This window comes from Trichechus manatus, unplaced genomic scaffold (genome assembly GCF_000243295.1).
Source record: "Trichechus manatus latirostris isolate Lorelei unplaced genomic scaffold, TriManLat1.0 scaffold00074, whole genome shotgun sequence".
NCBI classification, from domain to species: domain Eukaryota; kingdom Metazoa; phylum Chordata; class Mammalia; order Sirenia; family Trichechidae; genus Trichechus; species Trichechus manatus.
In genome coordinates this window covers 776,304-800,327 of record NW_004444010.1, presented here as the reverse complement: position 1 = coordinate 800,327, position 24,024 = coordinate 776,304, and the positions used below count along the sequence as shown (strand labels likewise).

The 24,024-nt window shown below is 35.7% G+C and overlaps 1 protein-coding gene across 1 annotated transcript in view; it reads left to right on the top strand.

Annotated features, from left to right (window-relative positions):
* Window positions 1–24,024, top strand: part of HCN1 (hyperpolarization activated cyclic nucleotide gated potassium channel 1) — a 515,164-nt gene that overhangs the window by 353,960 nt on the left and 137,180 nt on the right. Inside the window, exon 4 of the mRNA XM_004380447.1 lies at window positions 8,329–8,547. Within this exon, the coding sequence (XP_004380504.1) occupies window positions 8,329–8,547 (219 nt within the window). The remainder of the gene's footprint in view (window positions 1–8,328; window positions 8,548–24,024) is intronic.

Here is a 24,024-nt window from a genome sequence, read left to right as displayed (position 1 = left end):
GTTTTTTGCACAGCCTTACACAGCAGAGGATTTCCTAGGCTTATCTTGTTAGACTGTATAATCAATAGACCAACTTCTAGCACTACTTGTAATTGAAGGCTCGTATTTGTTTGTCTGCCATTTAATGCCATGCCTTTAGAAGTAATGTTTATAGTTGCTGATTAGTGTAATTTTTACTTAGCTGCAAATAAGAAGATGCAATTTAAAAGTTATTTCTCTAAAGTAATGAAATACATTTGATTGGTGCCATCCATTCTTTTAAAGGTGTGATCAAAGTAACTTTAGCATAAGGAGATTATTTTTGTATATAATTTAATTAGCAGCTGATCTAATAAAAGTATATTTGCCTGAACTAGATAACTCTATGGCAAAAGGGGGTAATACAGACTGCAATGGGTAGTCTCATTGTTTTATTCAGGCATATTGCAATAATGTTTAGACTTGTGTTATGGTTTCAGAATAGTGAGAGTTTAACCAGACTGTGTTCTATTCTTCCTCTTAAACTCCCATATTTGAGTAGAGTATGGGGTCGCAATTATTAAGGAGCAGATTAAAATGCTCTGTATCTGCAATTAGCAGACCGTGGATCCAGTGGAGAGCTACTATTACTTGCCATGAGGCCATAGACAAGCTAGTAAAACTCTTGAATTTCATCTTTGTCAGTTAAGGGAAGATAATGAAGCCTTATCTAGTTACCACAGAGTTTTGTGAAAATCACGAGATTATGCAAGATTCTTATTGAAGGAGATCTAGATAAACAGTACTCATTCTTTTTTGTTGGTGGTGTTGTTATGATCATTATTAGGATTATACAAATATACTAGAAATAATACTTAACAAGCATGTAGATCTGTTTTTGTTTGTCTTTTTTTTTTTTTGTTAATTCTTAAATCAACCAAATGAAACCTGGGCAAGTAACTTCATATTTTCCATGACTTTAAGATGTATTGCTTCTTCTTGCATATTAGATTAAAATAAAGTTGGGTAGCATGAATGTGTGTGTATATGTGTCGGTAGGTGTTTTCATTATATATTCATGGAGATTCTGAAACTTGGTTTGTTCCTAGAAAAGATGAACTAATTTTTCTCCAAGATTTTTTACAGTTCTGGGTTTCTATGAATCTATGGACAAAATTCGGTCTACCATGGGTGGAAAAATGTTTAATAGGTTGAATCTTTCTTTGAGTTCACTGTCCCTGTTTTAAACTCTGGTAGTGGGAGCTCTGGTCTAGTAGTAAATCCAAGAAGAAAAAAGAAACGCAGAGAAGTTTGCCCACAACACCATCAAAACTAGATGGATAAGTTAAATGTTTAGGGCCAGCTCTACTATTTCTAAGATGGAATTTCAGATGCTCTGATAGGTGAGAGCCTGATGTTTGGGATAATTGGAAAGTTCTTTTTACCTTCAACATAAATGATTACTGCATTGAAAATAATGGAGTCCCTAGCTGGCTCAAACCATTGGAGCACTCAGCTACTAACTAAAAGGTCAGAACTGACTCAGCGGCAACTGGTTTACCTTGAAAGTAAGCTCTTAACAGCTTACACATTTCTTTTCTACATGGTTGACATCTTGGGGCCAATAATTAAGCCTTTGTGTTCAGGGCTGTCCTGTGAATTGTAAGACATTTAGCAAGATCCCTGGCCTCTACTCACTAGTTGCTAGTAACTCTTCTCCTAGTTGTGACAACCATAAATGTGTCTAGATGTTACCCTGTGTCCCTTGGTCGGCAAAATCACTGTCTAGAGTTCTGCTTGATCAATCTTCCTAAAGCACAGTTCATGTCATTGCTTGCTCAAAAACTTCCAATGGCTTCCTGTTTTATACTGAAAATGTTCTGACTCCTCAGACTCTGGCCATCACTGATGTTTCCTACAATGTTCCCTGTTCTCTTATACACCTCTGTGGACTGGTTGATCTATGAAAATCTCTTCCAGTATACTTGGTTTTTCTGGGGTTTTTGCTGTTCTCAACCATACTCTCCCCCTAAATACTCTCTTTGTTCTACATTCAGCAATATACATCTAGATTTTTACTCGCATAATCCATGGTATTTCTTAAATTTCTTGGCATACTAACTCAGTTTAAAACTCTACTGGAATTGAGAGAGGGCCTTGCCTTCCATACACATTAAAAAAAGATTATAAAGTCACTGTAATAAAAACCATAGACATTTGCATAGAAATAGACAAGTAGATAAGTAGAACAAAATAGCAAACCTGGAAATAGATCCTAATGTATATGGAAACAATATATAGCAAAGGAGGAATTTTATGTTAATGGTGAAATGATGTTTTACTAAAAGTCATAAGCTGACCCAAGAAACAATACATTTGGGATGAAAAGAAATGTGAGCTTTGCCTTGTTCTGTATATTTTTTAAAAATCACGTAGTTCAAGATGTACTGTAAAACATAAAATAATAAAAATCAACATTTAGGCCATATGAATAATGTAAAATTTAGGGAGATCTTTTTCACCAATGTTGGGAATCTAGCAGATCACAATGAAATGACAGATTTATTTTCCTATATACAAATAATTAGAATACTTGTGTGGAAAATTATATCATTTAAATAGTAAATAGACAAATGACATATTATGAATAAATATTTGTATCACATATCAGTTAAAGGGCTGATATTCAATCTTCAAAGAGCTGTTACAAATTAGTTAGGAAAGAATAAGAATTGTTTTCACAGAAGAGAAAATCCAGTTGGTCATTATATATGAAAACCTTCTCCAATCTCCTAGTCAGGGAAATGCAAATAAAAGTAACAATGTATAACTGTTGCTCTGTAGAATATGGTAAAATGATAATAATGTGGGGGAAAGTGTACTTTCCTACATTGCTTTCGGAAAATTTATAACCTTTTGAATCAGTCTGACAGTATTTTTTTAAATCAAACGAAAAACTTTATTATTTGACCTGACAAATCTACTCCTTGATATCTGTTTACTAGAAATGAAGGATACATGTGCAAGGCTGTGTATTAGAGTATAGCCGGTACTGGCAAAGAATGGAAAACATAGAGAAATGGGTGAATTAACTATGACATTATCAACAGTAGACTATTAGGTAGTTGTATGAACGCTAGATTATTTGGAGAGATGTTTCCACAATGAAAGCAATATGTATGAAAATGTTTATAATATAATCCCCTTTTATAAGGAAAAAAGAGCCAAAATCCATGTGTGTCTGTATGTATGTTTATATATGTATGTGTAAATATGTGACCATGGAAAAGGTACAAAGGGAACCACACCTGGTTTTGGGGAAGTGTAGGTGGAAGGAAAAAGAAGGGAAATAGGGAAAAACCAAAAATATGAAAGTTGTCCATGAATTAAAAAAAATAAAGCATGTATGATACAGGTAGTCCCTGACTTACGATGGGTTCCATTCTGAGGACTTCATCCTAAGTTGGTTCTGACATAAGTCAAATACCACATTTTTTTCATTATTATTGCCTTTTACTGTCAGTATCTTTATAAATCTGGCAGTGTTTTGAACAGTAAATTATAAATTCAGCATCTGCAAGTGAGCATCTGAGAATGATAATATCAGCAAATTATGCACTGCAGGATATTACTAATGTTACATTTAAAAAAAAAAACCACAAAAACCTGTTGCTGTCCAGTCGATTCTGACACACAACGACCCTATAGAACAGAGTAGAATGTACCCATAGGGTTTCCAAGGAGCTGCTGGTGGATTCGAACTGCCGACCTTTTGATTAGCAGCCATATCACTTAACGACTACACCACCAGGGTCCCTAACGATTGATAAGATGTACCAAAAAAAAAAGGATAGTCATAAGTGCGGTTCATCTTTAATACGTCATAAGTTGGGGACTACCTGTGTGCGTTTATCTCAACTCATTTACATGTGTGTGCCTAAGAGATAAACGAAAATAAAATCAGACACAAGTTTTTACACTAAAACAAAACAGTTGAGCCACTCTCTAGCTGTGTAACTTTGGGAAATGGATTGAAAGCCTTCTTTCCAGCTCCACTCTCCTCTCCCTCAAAAACAAAGTAATAAACACAAAGAATGAAAGTGCAGTCTCTACTGGACATTCCATTGGACTTTTTCTTTGTTCCCATTATATCGAGTACATAAATGTATCTTAACAACATGCCTTCTCTGTGCCTATGTGTAGAGGTAGGAATACTCCTTGCATGAGATTTAACATCATAGTCAGAATGTATTTATTCATCCTTTCAATCAACAATAATAGTGCTGAGTGCCTCCACTGAATCATGCAGTTTAGACTCCGAAACAAGAACAGTGAGACATGGTTCCTGCCCTAATCTGTGAGGAGATGCAGACACATGAGAAGACCATCACGTACACGGTGGAAGTTGCCGTGGCAGGTGAATACCTGGGGCACTGCAAGAGCGTGAAAGAGGTTTAAAGCCTGTAAGAAAAAAATCAAGCTGAATTTCTGCTTGAATAAAGCCAAAAACCCATTGCCTTTGAGTGGATTCTGACCCATAGCAACACTATAGGACAGAGTAGAACTGCCTCATATGGTTTCCAAGGAGCGGCTGGTGGATTCAAACTGCCAGCCTATTGGTTAGCAGCCGAGCTCTTAACCACTGTGCCACCAGGGCTCCTGTACTTGAATGGATCATAAAAATATAGCCTTTGTTTATTTTGTAGTATGATTTGTAATGAATTCATTTGTAGCATATCAGTATGTTACTAAATTGGATTTCAGTAAGTTAAATGTGTCATTTTAAATAACCTGTACATTCAGGATTTTTTCAGAGCACAATGCTTTGTTTATTGACTACTTCGTTTCCTGTTCATGGAGCATCTTGAATTTTGGGCACCTTAAGTGCATTCTTGAAAGTAATTATATATTTTTGTGTATAAAGAATATAAGAAATGAACTCTGACTTCTCCAAAATGGAAACTTGTTCATGGGTTCATTATGTTACCTATGTAATATAGCATAATATAAAAATAATATTGTTGCATTAAAGTAAATTTTGACACATGTATATTTATATATATATATATGTATTAATGATTGATTTAATACAACATCATGACCTTATTTTATAAGCAAATAGCAATGAATGTTGCTTTAAGAACCTTAACTCTTTCAACTCAATGGAGGTAGTTATTTTCCATTTGGTTAGCAGTCACATGGAGTTCCAAAGTTTATGAGGCAGGACTTTTAAACTTTGTCATGTTCTATTTTTTAAATATAGAAAGTTGATTTTGGAAAACTCCACTAAAAACAATGAAAACATATCTATTCAATAATTGTTTTAAAAAAGTAACTTTAAAATGTCTGATAATTTAAGTATTAATTTGACAAAGACAGAGCCAGCTTCATAGGTATGCAACCCACGTGGTCACACAGGACCCCAATCTCAGAAGGACCCTATGTTCATTTGAAGTGCTGATATCACTGTGTTTAAATTCTTATTTTTTTTTAATCTTATTAAGTCTTAATAATTTTATCTTTGAACTTAAGTTTCGTAAAGTAGGTCTTCTGGGACAATGGAGCATGAATGTGAATGATGGAGTTGCTGGGTGCAGCAATGCATACACAGGTTCAGACCTGCAGGCACAGCAGGCAACATAGGCACCAAGCACTGGGCCTGGCAGCAAGGTGCACATATGCATGCCTCAAAGCAGTCTGGGATGCCATATGTCCCCAGTGTGGCCACACCGGAGCTGGACCCAGATTGGTAGCTGCAACTGCTGCAGCAGAAACAGCAGCAGTGGTAGTGTTGACCCTGGGAAATAGGAGGAGCTCTGCTTACTGTAGCACTAGGACCCCTAATGGAAGTCAATCCCAGGAGTCCATTCCTACATTATCTAGACAAATATTAAAACTCCTGCCTATATGCCAAGACAAGAACTGCCTGTGCTGAGATAGTGAACTTTGTCAGTGAATTATTGCAAAATAAAAATATACACATGGTCATTGCAGTAAGACATATCAGGACATCATTAGAATTCTTCCATTTATAACTCCAGTTTTGAAAACTGCTGAAACATTGAAAAAGAAATATCTACAAGCTTAAAATTTAATTTAAAGATCTTCACATCCTATGGAAAATAACACTTTTTATATGAAGCTGTCAATGAACCAATTATTAATGATAAAGACAGTTTTTAAATTAAATTTTCCTTACAACTTAAGATACAGCAATGAAATACATAAATAAGTATTTTCAATTGTATCCAAATCATGAAACTACTTTTGGTTTCTTATGTAATCTTGAAGAGTTACAGGAAATGTCAGAGAAAACATTAAAATACCATTGTATAAGTTTATATTCAAAATTAAATTCAATAAAACAATATGACGGCATAAAAGATCCTTGTTGTGATGGACGTGTTCTGTATTTTGACTGTGGTGATGAATACATGAACCTAAACATAATAAAATTGCATAGAACTACATAGACACACATGCACACACACATACACCCTGTGACAGTAAAAAAATTGGTGAAAAGTCATAATGAGATCAGTGGATTGCATCAGTGTCAATTTCCTGATTGTGACATTGTACTACAGTTTGAATGATGTTAGGATTGGAGAAAACTGTGTGAAGGGTACATCAGATCTCTCTCAATTATTTCTTACAAATGCATATGAATCTACAATTATCTCAAAATAAAAAGTATAATGAAAAAAATTAAATTCAGACATACATGCAACAAAATTGTATGAAGAGTTTAGTCTTTATTGAAAAATTGCTCCATGAGAATCATGGGCTGTAGATGTACTAAAATTTATATTTCTAAATAAGTAATCAGAAATTTATTCCTATATTGTCAGAGCCTAAAATACTCTTAACAGCTCCAATAACAGTTGCATCAACGGAAAGATCTTTCTTAAAATTAAAAAATATCAAAAATTGTTTGTGATCTTGCATTTGCCAAGAGCAACTGATGTCCCTTTTAATTATATCATTGAACATGAATTTATTAAACATAAAAATTTTGATGACCTAAGATACGAATTTGCAGAAAAGTGATCCAGAAAGCTCTTAAGATCAGTCAAAATATGGCATTAATACAGTGTCATCAGTTACTGTATTATATAGAATTATGATCCCAAATTTTGTGCTGTTTTAATTTATAAGTTTATTACTTACGCATTACTATCATCCCACTATTAGATTTATAAGTAATAAATAGTATTAAAAGTCTTTATTTTTTATTACCTTTAACAGCATTTTTTCCCCCTGCTTTTTGAATTAAGTGAACTACAGTTTCATTTTGTAATGGACTTTAGAAATTACGTAGCTGGCCCTGGGCTGCAAAGTTGATGCAATTGTTAAAAAAAAAAAAATCTTTTGAATTTTATCAAACTGTATAGGTACAATACATTCAACTGCTTATTTTTTGTAAAATTTAGCTTAAATAAACTTTTGATATGACATGAGAAGTTACATCTAATAACTAATCTCAGAAGTCAGTCTTTATTTTTTTCCCAAAGTGTTTGCCCAGTTGATATTTTCCCTATTTCATTTTATTTTATTATTTTATAAAAAGCCAACAAGATTCACCTTTCATCAAACCATAACATTTGAATTCCAATCTACATTGCTCTGACAGGGCTTCATAAAGGACTTTCAATTTATCAAACTTGTATTTTCAAAATAAAGTTCCCTGGGTGCCGCAAATGGTTTGTGTTCAAGTACTAACCTAAAGGTTGGCAGTTCTAACCCACTCAGCAGTGTGCTGTATGGAAGAAAGGCCTGACAATCTGTTCCCACAAAGATGATAGCCAAGAAAACCCTGTAGAACAGTTCTATTCTGTAACACATGGGGTCACCATGAGTCAGATTCAATTCTAAGACAACAGGTTTATTTTCAGAACATGTGTTTGTGTACTTTTTATTGTAGAAAGACAATAAGATTAAGAGCTATACAAATATGTCCATTTGGATTTTTAAATCTAAATATCATTGCTTTGTCAAAAAATCCTATCCTTACATCTATATCCTTCACAGCCACCTGTTGGATGTTTCTTTCATTTTTGTATTTTTATGTGATACTCATATCATCTCTCCAAAAGTAATTTTAATTTTAAATTCAGAAAAGCTAAAACTGAGTAGGAAAACAATGTATGGATTAACAATAAATTATTTCTATTTCATCATGTTATGCAAGCTCTGAGAAACCATGGAGTCATTTGATCAGCAATTTGTGAGAAGCACATGTGTAAATGCTCCATTAGAAGAATGTTTCTCCTTACTCATTATTCTTTCATGCTTTTGTCAACAGAGCATAGTCTCTTCATTCTATTAACCTAGTGCCTCTGTCTCTTTTCTTTTTCTCTTCTGTTCCAGAACGATTCTTGGGGAAAGCAATATTCCTATGCACTCTTCAAAGCTATGAGTCACATGCTATGCATCGGGTATGGAGCCCAAGCCCCAGTCAGCATGTCTGACCTCTGGATTACCATGCTGAGCATGATTGTAGGGGCCACGTGCTACGCCATGTTTGTGGGCCATGCCACGGCTTTAATCCAGTCTTTGGATTCTTCAAGGCGGCAATATCAAGAAAAGGTAATTTGTTTTATTAAAACAAAAACCATACTAAGCCAATAATATAAATCGATTTGAATTTTCTTTAATATATACTTTGCAAATCAGGCAACACTCTTGACTAGAGAGTCAAAGTGTTCCAAAGATGAGAAAACCTCCAAAGATGCTTATACACCATCTTATAGGACATTACCCTGGAAACAGAGCCAGAACGGTGTTTTTGTAACAATTTACCCTAAAAGGCAATTTCTGGTCTGGAGTTTCTGTTTCCAGGAACTCACTACAAATAGATAATTCTTCAAAAGAGAACAATGCTTAAGGCAAACATTTTTTACAAATTAAGCTAGGCTATTGTTTGACTTAAAAGTGACTTTCAGGAAACCAGTTTCCTCAAGGCTCCAAGGTTCAGATGATCATTTCAGGACAATGGCTTGGGTGATCACTCCAACCTCCATGAAACCCAGAAATTTGGATTTACGAGAATTAAAAACTCTGTTTCTGAGTTTTATCTGTAATATCTTCAACCATATAGTTTATAAATTCAGTTAATTGTGTTTGAGCTAACTAACTCTATCAAAAATATAATGAGATAAAATGTTTAGGAAAATTATAATCTGTTTTCATATTTTGAGGTCTCTTCAAGAGGATCTTCATAGTTTTTTGTTTTCAAGTTTCTCTCTTGAATAATTAAAAGGAAGTAAATCTGACTTTACGTCTACAGAGAAAAAATTAGTTACATGTCTCAAAATGTGTGTAGCTGATTTCATGTATCATGCTCTATCATATTTCAACAGTTAAAATGATATAAATTATTCTGTAGTATATGTTAGAACAATATGTTAGCTGATTAAGTGGAGAGAGACAGCCATTGGCACATGTCCCTTATGCCTCTCCACATGCTATATGCATGATTTATATTATAGTCCATATGCTTAGCTGAACATATGTTCCTTATATCTAGATAAGTCACCACAGCCTCCAGTCTTAAAAATGCATATTAACAGCTGCTATGGTGCATTCTCATCCACAATGTGCTAACTAAAGTGATCATTACTCTAAACTTTTCTCAAAAGAGAAAGAAAGTAAATACATGCAATGATTTGTTCATTGGCTCTTTTTTTCATATGCTAAATTATTTTAGCTGGGCTAAACCTTAGGTAATAGGACAGAGTTTACATTCTTGACCAAACCATCAGTAATTCTGTGACCAATACATAAGAATATTCCTTACCGAAAGGAGGAATTTATAATTCAGGGGCTCTGTTGAAAATACCTGAGTATAACAGTTGAAGATAGTTTTTCTAAAGTAATGGTTAAAACGGTTCTAGAATACCTCTGGTAAGTGATAACAACTTAGACTCGTAATTATTTTCAACAGAATCAAAGATCGTTTTGGTTCTTGCTTTATTTACAGAAATTTTCAATACTATAATGACACAATAGGAGACAGGAAACCTAAATGCTTTATTTCCCATGAATGTAATTACACTGTCACCAACTATTACAGTGAGCAAGTTGATATTATATTACTGAAGTAATGAAAAGATGAACCACCAAAATTGCTTTGAGGTTCATTTTAAAATAAAACCTCCAATTAAATTGGAAAGAACAAAGAACATAGGAAGGGAAAAGAGACTTTATACAAGGATGACATTGACTGAAAATTTTACACTCAAATGTATTTGGGCTAATTTTGTGGGGATTTAAGACTACAACAAGGTATATCTGAAGCTTCTATTACACTATTTCTTTTTCCCCTTGAGTTAATATTATTTTTAATAAAAAAGTTCCTTTCCCCCCCTTCCTTTTTTGTCTGCAGCGTCACTACATATTTTTCTTAAAAACAAAACAAAACAAGTCTTTAATTCCCAGGATTGCACTGATTAGCATTGTATTGAATAATAAATGAATTCACCATTTTTATGTTTTTAGACTAGCTATGTAAGTCAAGTTAAACTTGGGACTCCAACTTTTTCAACTATGTTATCATAGACATTTATATGCAAAAATATTATGATGTTTGCCATAATTCCAGTCATCAAGTTCTTTATCTTAAAAGTGATAAATAATGGCAAGAATACTGGAGTAACCTTTTGTTATTCTCTGACATTTGGAGCAGCTGATTAAAAGAATGTAAATACATTTTTGTCTCCAAACCAAGATTCGTCAAGAAACTTGGTTCTAAAACACTACTATTTTCTAGTCAGGCAGCAGTATAATTCAAGACATGTCTTAAAGACATTATGATACTTTATTACTTTTTTGTTTTTGGAACAATATGCGTCTAATCTTCAGTTCAACCTTCTGGGATAGCTTCACATAGTGTATAACTGATTTACAGTTTCTTTTGTGACTGACCATATTATTTTTAATTATTCTCTAGTCAGTATTTGAGTTTAGGTGTATTGGGACCATCTGCCACAAATACCTACAAAATTAATATTGGTGTTATTTTCATTACCATGTACCTATTAATAACATGCTTGTTATGTAAAAGTAGCAAACTCCAACTAATAACTTCTATAGTAGGCACTCAGTTTCCACTGGGATTCAACCCATCTAATCTAGAGTTTACTCCTAGACGTAACGTTCTGCCACCTCCCCATCACTCGTGATACGATTTGGCTTAAATGGACATACTGAGTCAAGTCCAGTCAGCTACAAGTCGTCCTGCCCACTGTTTAAGTTTGGAATCTCAGAGTTATTTAATTCTTCCTTCCTGGGGAATAGCTCTTCGTTCTACATCTCCCAGCCTGAAGTGGTTCTATCATCTCAAGCAGTAGCATAGGGTTCACTGACTATGAGATCCTTTCCCATATAATATGCAAATGCTAATAATCTGGGAAGACTATAGGATCTATCTCCATGAGATTGTGTAAAGAGTTACTATCGTTATCACCATCATCATCATCATCATCATTTTCTCTTTTGACAACAAAATGCATGACGATCTTGATACTGTTGCATTGCAGATTAAACTTTGATTTGATTCACAATTTATGTTGCTGATTTCATGGGCTGTCATGTTTTGCATTAGCTTACATTTCAGAGAGCTAGCTTTTCCCATTCTCCAGGATATATAGATTTTATGGTGTGGGAGGGGTGGTATTTAAAATGTGCCTCCCCCAGTGTTCTTCTCCAGATTAGCAGTAAACTGCATGAACAAGCAAAATTTGAGATATAACCAAAAACAACTGTATTTTTGTCTCCAGCTGTCATTTTAACTATATGTATGTATAATCTTCTTTTTGTTTTTAGATGGAGACTCAGGCAAATCCGTTTTGTTTTGTTTTTTTTCCCCCTGCTCAGCCTTGGTTAAATTGTTCAGTTCTTTCCATTTGAAGTCCCATATACACACTTCACTGCAGTAATTAGGTTGCTCACTCTTGTGCAAAAACAAATAGTCTGGATTTAGCTTAATGTTAAAGGCTTCCCTACCCCCGACCCAGAGTTTTTTCAGACTGGAAGCCAGGAGTGGAGAGGGTGGAACTGATCTTTAGGCTTTCTTCTCTCTTTTCTGTTAATCCTCCCAGGAGCTGCTGTTTGTCTTCTCTTCAGAATACAAAAAAGAAGGAGGAAGGAAAGAGGAAGGAAGAGGCAGTTCTTAAGGGGCTTGCTAGGTGTCTTAAGCTAGTGTCCCTGGGTGGCCCTGGTAGATGAGTAAAGCTGACACTTTCCCTTGAAACCAGCTTTGGGCTCTTTAGGGGAACCCTGATGAGCCCCTCTCCTGCAGGTTCCTAGATTCAGCCCTAAGAATCTGGCAATACATCTCTAGCATCTTTCTGCTGTGCGTTTCAAGCTCTACCTCTTTAAGAGACATTCTTGACAGGACCCAAGATGCTAATGCTGGTCCTCCTGCAGAGCTCAGATCCAGCCCACAGAGAAGCACTCCTGCATCCCTCTCTCAGATCATCCCTTGGCATTCCCCTACCTCCTCCCACCAAAGCAGCAGGAAGCCTAGATCTAGCCTTTTCTAATTCCTTAGCGGAGACAGATCCCTGTCCAGAGACTATTTACGTGTTCTCATATGTGATTTAGACCCCAGACCCATGTTTCCTAACAATGTGAATTTATTTCAAAGATCCCCAAGTGGTTTTTCTTGAAGCACTTCCTCCCAAAGACCTGGTATTGGAAAGTAGCCCTTCTACACATCACCCCAAAGAGGGAGAAAAGGGACTCACAGCAGAGTAACTACCCTCTCCAAAGAAATCTGTTCACTAATCCCATCGGCAAAATTCTCACTCTACTCTCTGATACGTCTGTGCAACTTTGATGAGGTTGAAGGCTTCTAGGAGTCTTGATCCTTAGACAGCCTTTTAAAATTGTAAACAGGCATATGAGAGAGCACTTACACAACCAGTATTTTGGTATTGTTCATAATAGCACCTCTGAACACAAGGCTGAAAATCTCATTCTTGCTCTAACATCCTTCTAAACTTTACTGTACCTCTCTTCTCAAAGCCTCTTCCACAAGTAATGTCCAAAACTTATTCTATTAAAAGTAAACATAGTTCCCTAGTCAAATAAGTTTGAAATTGTTAATTGAAACAATGCTGTTGAAGTTCTTTTGGTATATAAGCTTGTGCCCTGAACATTTATCCTGTTATCCCTGTTTTCCATGCCAATCCCCAAGCATTTTAAGGCATTAATGCTCAAAGGAATAAACTTTGAGAAATACCTCCCACAGTGACTATTCCTTTCTTTTTTAACTGATTTTGGATGGCTACTGTCTTTTCTAGGTATACCTACAGTTTATCTAGTCTTCATGAAATGAAAATGCTTTTTGTCAGCTTTGTTTCCGTATACTACTCCCTCTTAGTTCAGACATTTGGGTACCCCTGGGAAGTCAGCTATTATTTCAAGTCCTAGAACTCTCTTTTCTGTCAATAATTATAGTGATAGCAGCTTTTCCACGTGCAATTTTCCCTCTGTAACAAGCAAGAATTTTAACACAATATATGTTACAAACTTAGAGTAAATGATTTTCAACTCACCTTGTATATTTGATGTACAGGAAAGCTTGTTATGAAATTTTAATCCGACCAAAGAATTGTTTTAATCACATAAGGAAATTGTCAAATCTAAAATACCTTACTACACTGAATAGCTTCCTGAATCCAGGAAGCAGAGTGTATAAATCCAAGGCAGGTGCAGGAATGGCTGTTTAAATAGACTATGTTTTCTAATGACAGAGCGCAAGGCACTGAATCAATGTCACTCCCAACTTTAGATATTGATTATGTTGTATAAAATCCAAAATAGCGTTGAGACTCAGTCTATTGATGATCTGAAAATCGAAAATCATCCTAAAGGACAAAGTGATCAATTTTTGTTCATCTCTGAAAGAGTATATGTGACTTCCATTAAAGGCACTTTGATTTAAAAAGTCACAATTTCATGTAAGTAGTATCTGAATCATACCAGTGAGTTATATGTAATTGTATTTGAGATCATATTGAATCATATGGTTCTATGTAATCATACCAAAAATACAGTGTCCTAAACCTAGTAATTCATGAAAATATTTTTGTTTGTTTGTTTGTTTTGGAGGTTTTAATTATCCAAAGAGCCTTATACTTTCTTTGTAAATGAAAGGGCTGTAATCAGGACCATCACATGAATTTCTTATTCCATGGGAATATGTACATGTTTTTTAAATCAGCCTAATCTTCTAAATTTGTATAAACTAATGGCACCCCAGAGACATACGGAAAAACTAGGCACCAAGGCCCACTCTCTTTGCCAGCTATGCAAATTCCATTCAGAATAGAGCAGATTTCAATTCATTTCAAATTAACTAATTAACGTTAATATATGCTCTTGGTAGTATGCCCATCACGAACAATTTGGTGGAGGAGGAGTGGCACCAAATCTGCTTTTAAACTCCTAAAGATCTCTCAACCAAATCTCTTTTCCAGCCAGCTAACCGTTGGTCTCAGAAAAACAAGTGATTCTCACCTGCCACCCTTCACGTTACCCTCTGTTCCTTGCCTGACGTACTTTTACTCCACTGCTGTTTACACAGGCTCTGCCTGTCTATTTGGAATACAGGTCAAAAGGCTGCAGAGTCTTCCCTGATGATCCCAACCTATAATGGTCTGTTTACTACATATATTCTCTCTGTCCAGGTGGAGTAAAAGCACCATGATGGGAAGACATGAGTCTTCTGCTTTTGTATATGTCAGCCCAACTCAGAGAAATCTCAGTAATATGATACTGATGATACAACAGTGCTCCGATGAGAAAGTGAGGATTAAGGATGTTTATGATTGTCTGGCCTTTTTTCCAACATGCAGACACCAATGTTGTTGTTGTTTGCCATTGAGTCTATTCCGAATCATGGAGACCCAATGTGTGCAGAGTAGAGTTTTGGGTTTTCAAGGCGGTGACTTTCAAAAGCAGGTTGCCAGATCTTACTTCTGAGGCACCTTTAGGTGAGTTTGAACAAACAACTTTAAAGTTACTAGTCCAGCATTTAATCATTGTGCCACCAACAGGAGTTCAGAATTTGAACTTTTTTAAAATGTTCTGTCCATTAGGTATACATGGAAACTTCTTATACTGCTTCCTCTTCCTTTTCCCTTCCTCCTCCTCTTCTTCTATTTACTTCCATGTATGTAAACATATTGCCCCAGGTGTTTTAGCAAGGGCTTGTTTGTTTTGTTACTCAACTTAAACACAGATCATCACTTTTTAAAAACTAGATTTTTATTATGTTTCCCTTCTGGAATTCTGAGATTGCTTTCCTTGTACCTCAAAGAAGTATCCTATCAAAGCACCTCTAATCAGGATTGAAAGCCACTTCTTAGTTGCTAGGTTGATCAAGGGTGTATTCTACCTCAGGACATCAAAACTGATGAAGTCCCTTGTCTCAAAAAGATGAATGAGAGTTTGTTGCTGCTGTCATGTAATTCTGAATCCTCAACTTAAAAAGACATAGACTGCATGACCAGAGTAATGTCTGAGCAAGGAGGCACAATTTGTAGTAATGGCCACGATAGTTTATAAATACTACTATTATTCAGTGAAAAATAAAACAAACAAAAAACAGTCACAACTTGTTTTGCAACCCATTTTCATTATATCAAGAGATGTATTCAGTTGAGTGGCTAATTTGGTTTACTGTGTTTTGGAGAATTCAGTTATATTTGTCTTCAGAAGAACAGAGAGGCTTTGAAGTTACAATTTATCTCGACCTAGGAAAATGATATTGATTCAGAGGCTCTAAATGAAAAATGACTTGAGACCCTAATTTTAATTGGGATCATACTTAGGGGAAGAGAGAGCTCTAAAATGCAGTTTCATTCAGCAAAAGTGTTTCACTTGGTTTTCTTCAAGATTCATAAATTGTTTCTTCCTTCCGTTACAAATGAGAATGCCATGAGCAGAACACCCACATAGTTCCTTAATGAGTCAGAAAGATTTCCATTAGGCTGCACTATATACTTTTGCTTCGTAGGAGGTGATTTTAACATCTCCTTAGTACTGCCAAATGTTCTCAGGCCAGGGAGATCCTAGGGCTGTGAATATCTGAGGTTCTCTCCCAGGAAACAGATGGCAGTGCACTAGCCCTCAGATTAGCTTAATGTAGCCACTTGAGATGCTAACAAATCAAGTTCTTTGTAGAATGATGGTACTTCACAATCTCAGCTGGAAAAAGTAATCTTTACATTAAATAAGTATTATAAAGGTTGGAAGAAAGAAAGGGAGGGAGTTGAAAGCTGTTAATTTAACTAAATTAAAAAAATAGAGTATTGCTATATGTAAATCTTTTATACCACTCTTTTTCAACCTTTATAATCTGATATATCTAGCTGAGGAATATGGTATCCTCTTTCCTTCAGTTATAATTTCTGTACCAATACTCTATGCTCTATGATGCAGTTGTCCACATGTGTAATGCAAGTATTCATCATTTCGGGAGTGTGCAAAGCACTGAAGATTGTCCTCAGCCTTCATTTAGTTCTGTGCAGTTTATGTTATATCATTTACAGCATGTGATATATTATTGTTAGACTGTAGAGTTGCATTGTTCAATATTTTCTTTTAATGATTGATCTGTGGATTTAATTTTTAAGTAATATTTAGATTTTCATTTGATTTTGTTCCTGAAGTTCTCCTTCAAATGTTTTGCTTTTGTTGTATTTAAGTTTCTTATATATCATAATACATAAGTGCACTATTAATCACTTTCAACGGAGCACTGGTGGCACAATGGTTCAGCACTTGGCTGCTAACTGAAAAGTCTGCAGTTCAAACCCATGGTTTGCTCTGAAGGAGAAAAGACTTGGCGATCTGCTCCCATAAAGATTATAACCTAGGAAACCCTAGGGGCAGGTTCACTCTGTTACATGGGGCCGCTGTGAGTCAGAATTGACTTGTCGGCACACAACAACAACAAGCACTTTCAAAGTGCAGAGGCTGGTGGCCAGAGAGCAACTATATACAAGAACCCACAATAGACAAGAATCACCCTGCATGTAACTTGCATTTCGCTAGCCTAATCACTGGGATCCATTTGAAATGAGCCTTGAAGAAATAAGAAATAAATATTTAGAGAGCAGAGATAGAGTCATCATGGGAGAATGTCTCAGAAAATAGCTCTAATTTGAAAAGATTCCTAGCAGATAGAACAAAATGTGCCAAGGTCCAGAGGTGGAGATTGTGAAGAATATTGAATAGTCTAGTTTGCATGAAGCGAAAGCTACCCTGCAGAGATGAGTGTTAAATAAGATGGGTTATGGCCCACCTAAGAATGGGGACCAACACACCTCATGTGAAGCCACCACCTGTCCGTCAGTGGTGGCTTGCATGCTGCTCTGGTGCTGAATAGGATTCAGCAGAGCTTCCAGACCTGGCCATCAGGCAATGAAAACCCAATGTCCAAATGATCTGGGCAGCATTTCATCCCATTGTGCATGGGGTCACTAAGTGTCGAAGGCTGACTCGAGAGCAGCTAAAATAAAAGTGACAACAACAAAAACAACAGCAGTAGTATTGAATACTGGAGTAATGAGGTTGTGCATTAGAAAAAAGATATCCCTCGCAAAATTTTACCAATGGGGTGCTGTAATAAGAAATATCTTTAAGAAAATGGATCACAGAAGTTAATGGAATATAGTATACTCCAAATCTAGGATCTAACCATGGTCAAATAGATCACTTCCATAGATGTTTACTGATAGAATCATCAACACAAAATATTAAGCAGTAACTTCAGCCTTCTAAATAGAGTGACACTTTGATTAATAAACTACTGGAAGTCACATTTCTTTATAAGAACATAGGATCCAAAATACTTTTCAGAGATAAGAAATCACTCAAGTTGAGCTTTACATGATCAATTTGGTTTCTAATCAATGGATATTTAGTGAATGCTTATTATATGTCAGGCCCATTACTAGATGCTGGACATACAAAGTGAGCAATAGACATTATACCTTTCCTTATGAAGACCGAAGTTGTCAAGGATTTCATTTTACTTATAGCCACAGTCAACGCCCATGGAAACATCAGTCAGGAAATCAAATGGTGCATTGCGTTGGGCAAATCTGCAGCAAAAGATCTCCTTAAAGTGTTAAGAAGCAAAGATGTCACTTTAAGGATTAAGATGTACCTGACCCAAGCCATGGTATTTTCAGTCGCCCCATATGCATGTGAAAGCTGGACAATAAATAAGGAAGATCTAAGAATTGATGCCTCTGAATTGTATTATCAGTGAAGAATACTGAATATACCATGAACTGCCAGAAGAACAAACATATCTGTCTTGGAAGAAGTACAGCCAGAATTCTCCTTAGAGAATTTTATAAAAATATTGCAATATATTGTCCCATTTTCCATCTTGGTTTTAGACATTAATAACTGGAAGCTATACACAGCACTCAAGAACCATAACATAGAAAGTAGAGGGTCAGTGAAAAAGAGGAAGACCCTCGATGAGATGGATTGACACAGTGGTTGCAACAATCGGCTCAAACATAGCAATTATTGTGAGGAAGGCACAGGACTGGGCAGTGTTTTGTTCTATTGTACATGGGGTCGCTATGAGTCAGAATCAACTGGACGACAGTGGGTGTAAAGCGATTTCCATTTTGTTTGTTAAGCAATGAAGAGCTTTTAAGACTTTAAAGTGTGTGGACTGACTCTATAAGAAGGTAGAGAATAGAGAAAGAGGAGATATACTGAGCAAGAAATGGCAGAAGAACAAAATAGAGGGAAAAACTTAGGTCTTCTGTTAAGCCATCTGATGAGTAAGCTCTATTACTAAACTTAAAATGAATTATCTAGTACACTTCTTATGCAGTGTGCCAGGGGTAATGAAGTTTCTTTAAATAAATCATCAATAGGATGCGTTATCTGTATCAACAAAAATGTTGTTGTTGTTATTGTTGTTAGCTGCTGTCCAGTAGATTCTGACTCATGGCGACCCCATATATTACAGAGTAGAACTACTCTATAGGCTTTTATTGGCTGTAATCTTAACAGGTTTTTTTGCAGCAGCAGCAGATTTGCCCAATGCAGTGTGGGCAAATCTGCCGCAAAAGACCTCTTTAAAGTGCTAAAAAGCAAAGCTGTCACCTTGAAGACCAAGGTGTTCCTTACCCAAGCCATGGTGTTTTCAGTCCCCTCATATGCACGCGAAAGCTGGACAATGAACAAGGAAGACTGAAGAAGAATTGCTGCCTTTGAATTGTGGTGTTGGACAAGAATGTTGAATATACCATGAACTGCCAAAAGAACGAACAAATCCGCCTTGGAAGATGTATAGCCAGAATTCTCCTTAGAAGCAAGGATGGCGAGACTATGTCTCACATACTTTGGACATGTTATCAGCAGGTATCAGTCCCTGGAGAAAGACATCATGCTTGGTAAAAGTAGAGGGTCTGCGAAAAAGAGGAAGACCCTCAATGAGATTGCTTGACACAGTGGCTACCACAGTGGGCTCAAGCATAACAAAGATTGTGAGGATGGCAATGTTTCATTCTGTTGTACATGGGATCGGTATGAGTCAGAACCAACTCGATGGCACCTAACAACAACAATCTTAACAGAAGCCGATCTCCAGGACTTTTCTTTCATGGTGCCACTGAGTGAGTTTAAACCGCCAACATTTAGGTCATCAGTTGAGCACAAACCGTTTGCACCATGTAGAGACCTTTACCAAAAATATATCTTGTATAAAAAAAAATCCACTGTATGAAAAACTTGTATGCTAATACTTTAATTTCCCCTGGCTTTTTAATCATGATCCCATCCTTCATTCTGAGTCATTAATCCAGATTTCCCTTTTCAATATGTATCATAAATTGTACCATAAATTGTATTAAGTCAGAATATTTTTTCTCTGAAGAATGTATGAAATAAGAATTCATGAATTTTGAACTGAGTATATTGATGGTGTGAATTTGCGTATAAATTAAGTACTTTTGATATACAAATGAAGCAAGTATTAACCTCTTCAACACAAAAAAAAATTCAACTCTTTTTTTCTGACTATACCAATAGTTTTCTTGAAAGGCACAAACATATATCCAGGTGATAATATAAGATAGATGATTACATTCCACATTCGCTGCTTTAGCTTTGCCAAGTCAAATTATCTTTGAATATTACATTCATTTTGAAAGATTTCTTGCTGCCCTCCTCGTTCACTATTATTAAAATTAATGAACTAAAAATTTGAAAGTTATTTAAGTAATTGGGAAAAGTGATTGTTAAAATACTTAGCACTAGCATATTTGATGAAAAATGACCTTAGATTTCAGTATTACAGTTCTACAAAGTGATACTCAGAGAAAATCCAAGATGTCTATTGAATGATACAAACAGACTATTTCTGCTTTTTTCCCTAATGAGAGCATAATGTGTTATGATTTTTATTTTCAAATGAACAGTTTATCATTGCAGTGTGTGGACAGGAACCAGAAAAAAAATGAAAGAATATAGGAGCAAGGCAAGAACAGGAAAATGATGAAAATGATATTCAGCAATAAAAACGCCAGCATCATGGCACAATGCAGTGTAGGATCGCACCTACATATGCACCTAAAAAAATCATAAAAAAACAAACCTATTGCTGTCAAGTCAATTCTGATTCACAGCGAACCTATAGAACAGAGTAGAGCTGTCCCATAGGGTTTCCAAGGAGCAGCTGATGGATTCAAACTGCCAACCTTTCGGTTAACAGCCAAGCTCTTAACTGCTGTGCCACCAGGGCTCCCCATATGCACCAGTAGCTTTCAGCTGGCTTAGATGAGGCTCTGGATGAAGGGCTCACATCCCTCATTTTTGCCCCACCAAATTTAGATCAATCTGTAAAATGTACTTTTACTACAATAAGAGTTCCTTCTGTTTTGGTCACATCCAGCAGGCAGATTGTAGAGCTAGGAAGAGGTACAAAATCACATACTTGACTGTAATGCACAGGGCATGCTTCCTGGAAGAGCAGTGAATGTTCTCAAACAGCCACAGGGTGTTCAAGTAGAATGTGGTAATTGTAAAATTTTGTTTTCCATTTCCCCAAAACTTGCTTTTTATTGTTAATCACATCGACCACTTAATTCCTCCAGATTTTTAACCAAATGTATTTAATATTTAAAAATGTATGATGGCTACAGGAATTTTGAAAACCACTGAGGCATACTTTTAAAAAGGTGATAAACACTGCTTAAAGTATCAGGAAAATTTATAGTTGATTTGAGGAATGATTATACTGAACTACATTAAATGTTTTTAAAGGGTGAAAGTGTAAAAGTCTTGACTGCCTGCAAGTTTCACTTATTGGAATACTTTGTTCCCTGATTGAATGACTCATTCTTCCAGAATTCTTGGCAATAATACTATAGCCTGCTCGTCATGCAAGCTGCAGGAAGTTATATGTTGGAGAGATCACAAAATTTAAGAAAATAAATTTCCAAATCAGTTCTATTCTCTTCTTATAAATGATTCAGATGACTAGCTTCTAAACTATAAAAAATTAACGAAGTATTCCTTGTGCAGTTCCAATGATAATCCATTCTATTAACAGTGTGAAAATCTAGAATAAGAGAATACTAGATCACTGTATTTTATAAAAATATTGCAATATATTATCCCATTTTCCATCTTGGTTTTAGACATTAATAACTAGAAGCTATACACAGCACTAAAGAACCATAACAAAGAAATTGTCAGTGTTCTGAGTGTGAGTATGGAGGTTGATAACCAGTATTTGTACATATCTGCATTTTAAATTGCTGCATTATCATCCAGATAATTGGTGCTTATAGACAACATTAAGACAAGTATTGTCTTAGCTTAAAAACTGTCAAGTTAAATGTTTGATGTCTTCAGTACTTGAAAGAAGAAAGATTATTCTGTTTAAGTATCATTATTATGATTTATTCTCAATTATTGTTTTAGAGATAAGACATTTGGAGTGCAGAGAGGTTAGATTATACTCCACATTCACACATCTAACAATGTGGGGAAGATACAACAGGAACAGAGTTATTTTCCAACCTGGTGTGCTTTGGAGAAATGCAAAGGTAATTGTTGTCATTGTTTTTGTTAGGTGCCCTCAAGTCGATTCTGACATATGTTGACCCCATGTGACAGAGTAGAGCTGCCCCATAGGGTTTTTTTTGCAGAAGTCTTTACAAAAGTAGATTGCCAAGTCTTTCTCCCAAGGATTGGCTCTGTGGGTTTGAACCGCCAGCCTGTCAGTTAGTAGCTGAGCCCTTAACTGTTTGTGCCACCAGGGCTCCTTGCATAGGTAATTAAAGAGTATCAAGTTTTCAGAAGTATTTTGCATGTCAGCTTTTGCATTTGTCTTCCAACATCCAGAAATCTACCATAACATTTGTTATAAACTGAATTGTGTACCCCCAAAATGTATATCAACTTAGCTAGGCCGTGATTCTGGTGCTGTGTGGTTGTCCATCTTTTGTGATCTGATGGGATTATTCTATGTATTATAAATCCTAACCTCTATGATGTGAATAAGGCAGTATTAGAGGCAGTTATGTAAATGAGGCAGGACTCAATCTACAGGATTAGGTTATTTTTTAACTTGATCGCTTTTGACATATAAAAGAGAGACCTGAGCAGATAGGAGAGGGACTTCATTACCATCAACCAAGAAGAGCCAGGAGCAGAGCGTGTCCTTTGGACCTAGGATCCCTGCTCTAAGAAGCCCCTAGACCAGGGGAAGATTGATGACAAGGACCTTCCCCCAGAGCCAACAGAGAGAGAAAGCCTTCCCCTGGAGCTGGTACCCTGAATTTGGACTTTAAGCCGACTAGACTGTGAGAGAATAAATTTCTTTTTGTTAAAGCCATCCCCTTGTGGTATTTCTGTTACAGCCTCACTAGATAACTAAGACAACAGCCAAAGAATACCCTATTGTGAGATAGAATTATTATTCTAAGATTTTGCCATTTGGATAAACACAATTTCAATTGAAAAAAGCAGTGATGCTCAGGTCAAACATTTGATGAGCAAATTAGTTACATTCTTCCCTGGCTTTAGTGACCTGTGTTTAGTGAACTAGAGTGAAAATGTGCATTGTATCCAAATATAAATACCCTTTATTTAAAAAAAAGTGTTTAGTCAGTGTGGTTTAGGTGCTTTCAGTTGTATAAACAGTGAATCTACACTTCAAAAATTCAATTCTCATGATATTTATTGACTTGGTAAAAAAAGTACCCAAAAGATATGAAAATATTGTTCTGAATTTTTTTTTTTTTTTAACTACACTTGATGTAATAGAAATATCATTCAGATGAATGTGGGGATTGTTAATATACTATCACATTCATCCATCAAGTTTGTGCACAAGCCTTTTATTTATCTGAAAGGAAATATACTTGGCATTGGAAACAGTTTGACAAAACACCTAGTTCTGTGTAGAGACCTAAAGGGACACATGAGAGCATTATGTAGCTATTAATCATTTATCATTAGAATACTGCAAAAACCCTTTGATGAGATTTTTTTTCTTATTTCACAGATGGATAAATTGTGATATAAATGAATCATAAAACTTTTCCCAGAACATGGAGCATGTGCTTTTTTTAGAACGTAAATAATTACATTAACTTCCATTGATTGTGCCTAGGAGCTGCTTACATGTCTCTCAAATGTTGTGTAAGTTTACTGTTTTGCTGTTGTTGGTCTGTAGTAGAAGAGTATGGAAATATTATCTTGATTTATGAAAGAAACCAGATCATCTTTATTCTTTTATAATTTTAATATTAAAATATTGCTGAAAAAAACAGGAACAAGACAAGGAAGCCCTTTATCACCACTCCTATTTAATTCTGTTCTGGAAGTTCTAGCTAGAGCAATAAGGCAAGAAAAAGAAATGAAGGGTATCCAAATTGGTAAAGAAGAAGTTAAACTGTCCCTGTTTGCGGATGATATGATACTATACCTAGAAAACCCTAAAGACTCCACAAGAAATCTACTGGAACTAATAGAAAGATTCAGCAGAGTAGCAGGATACAAGATAAACAT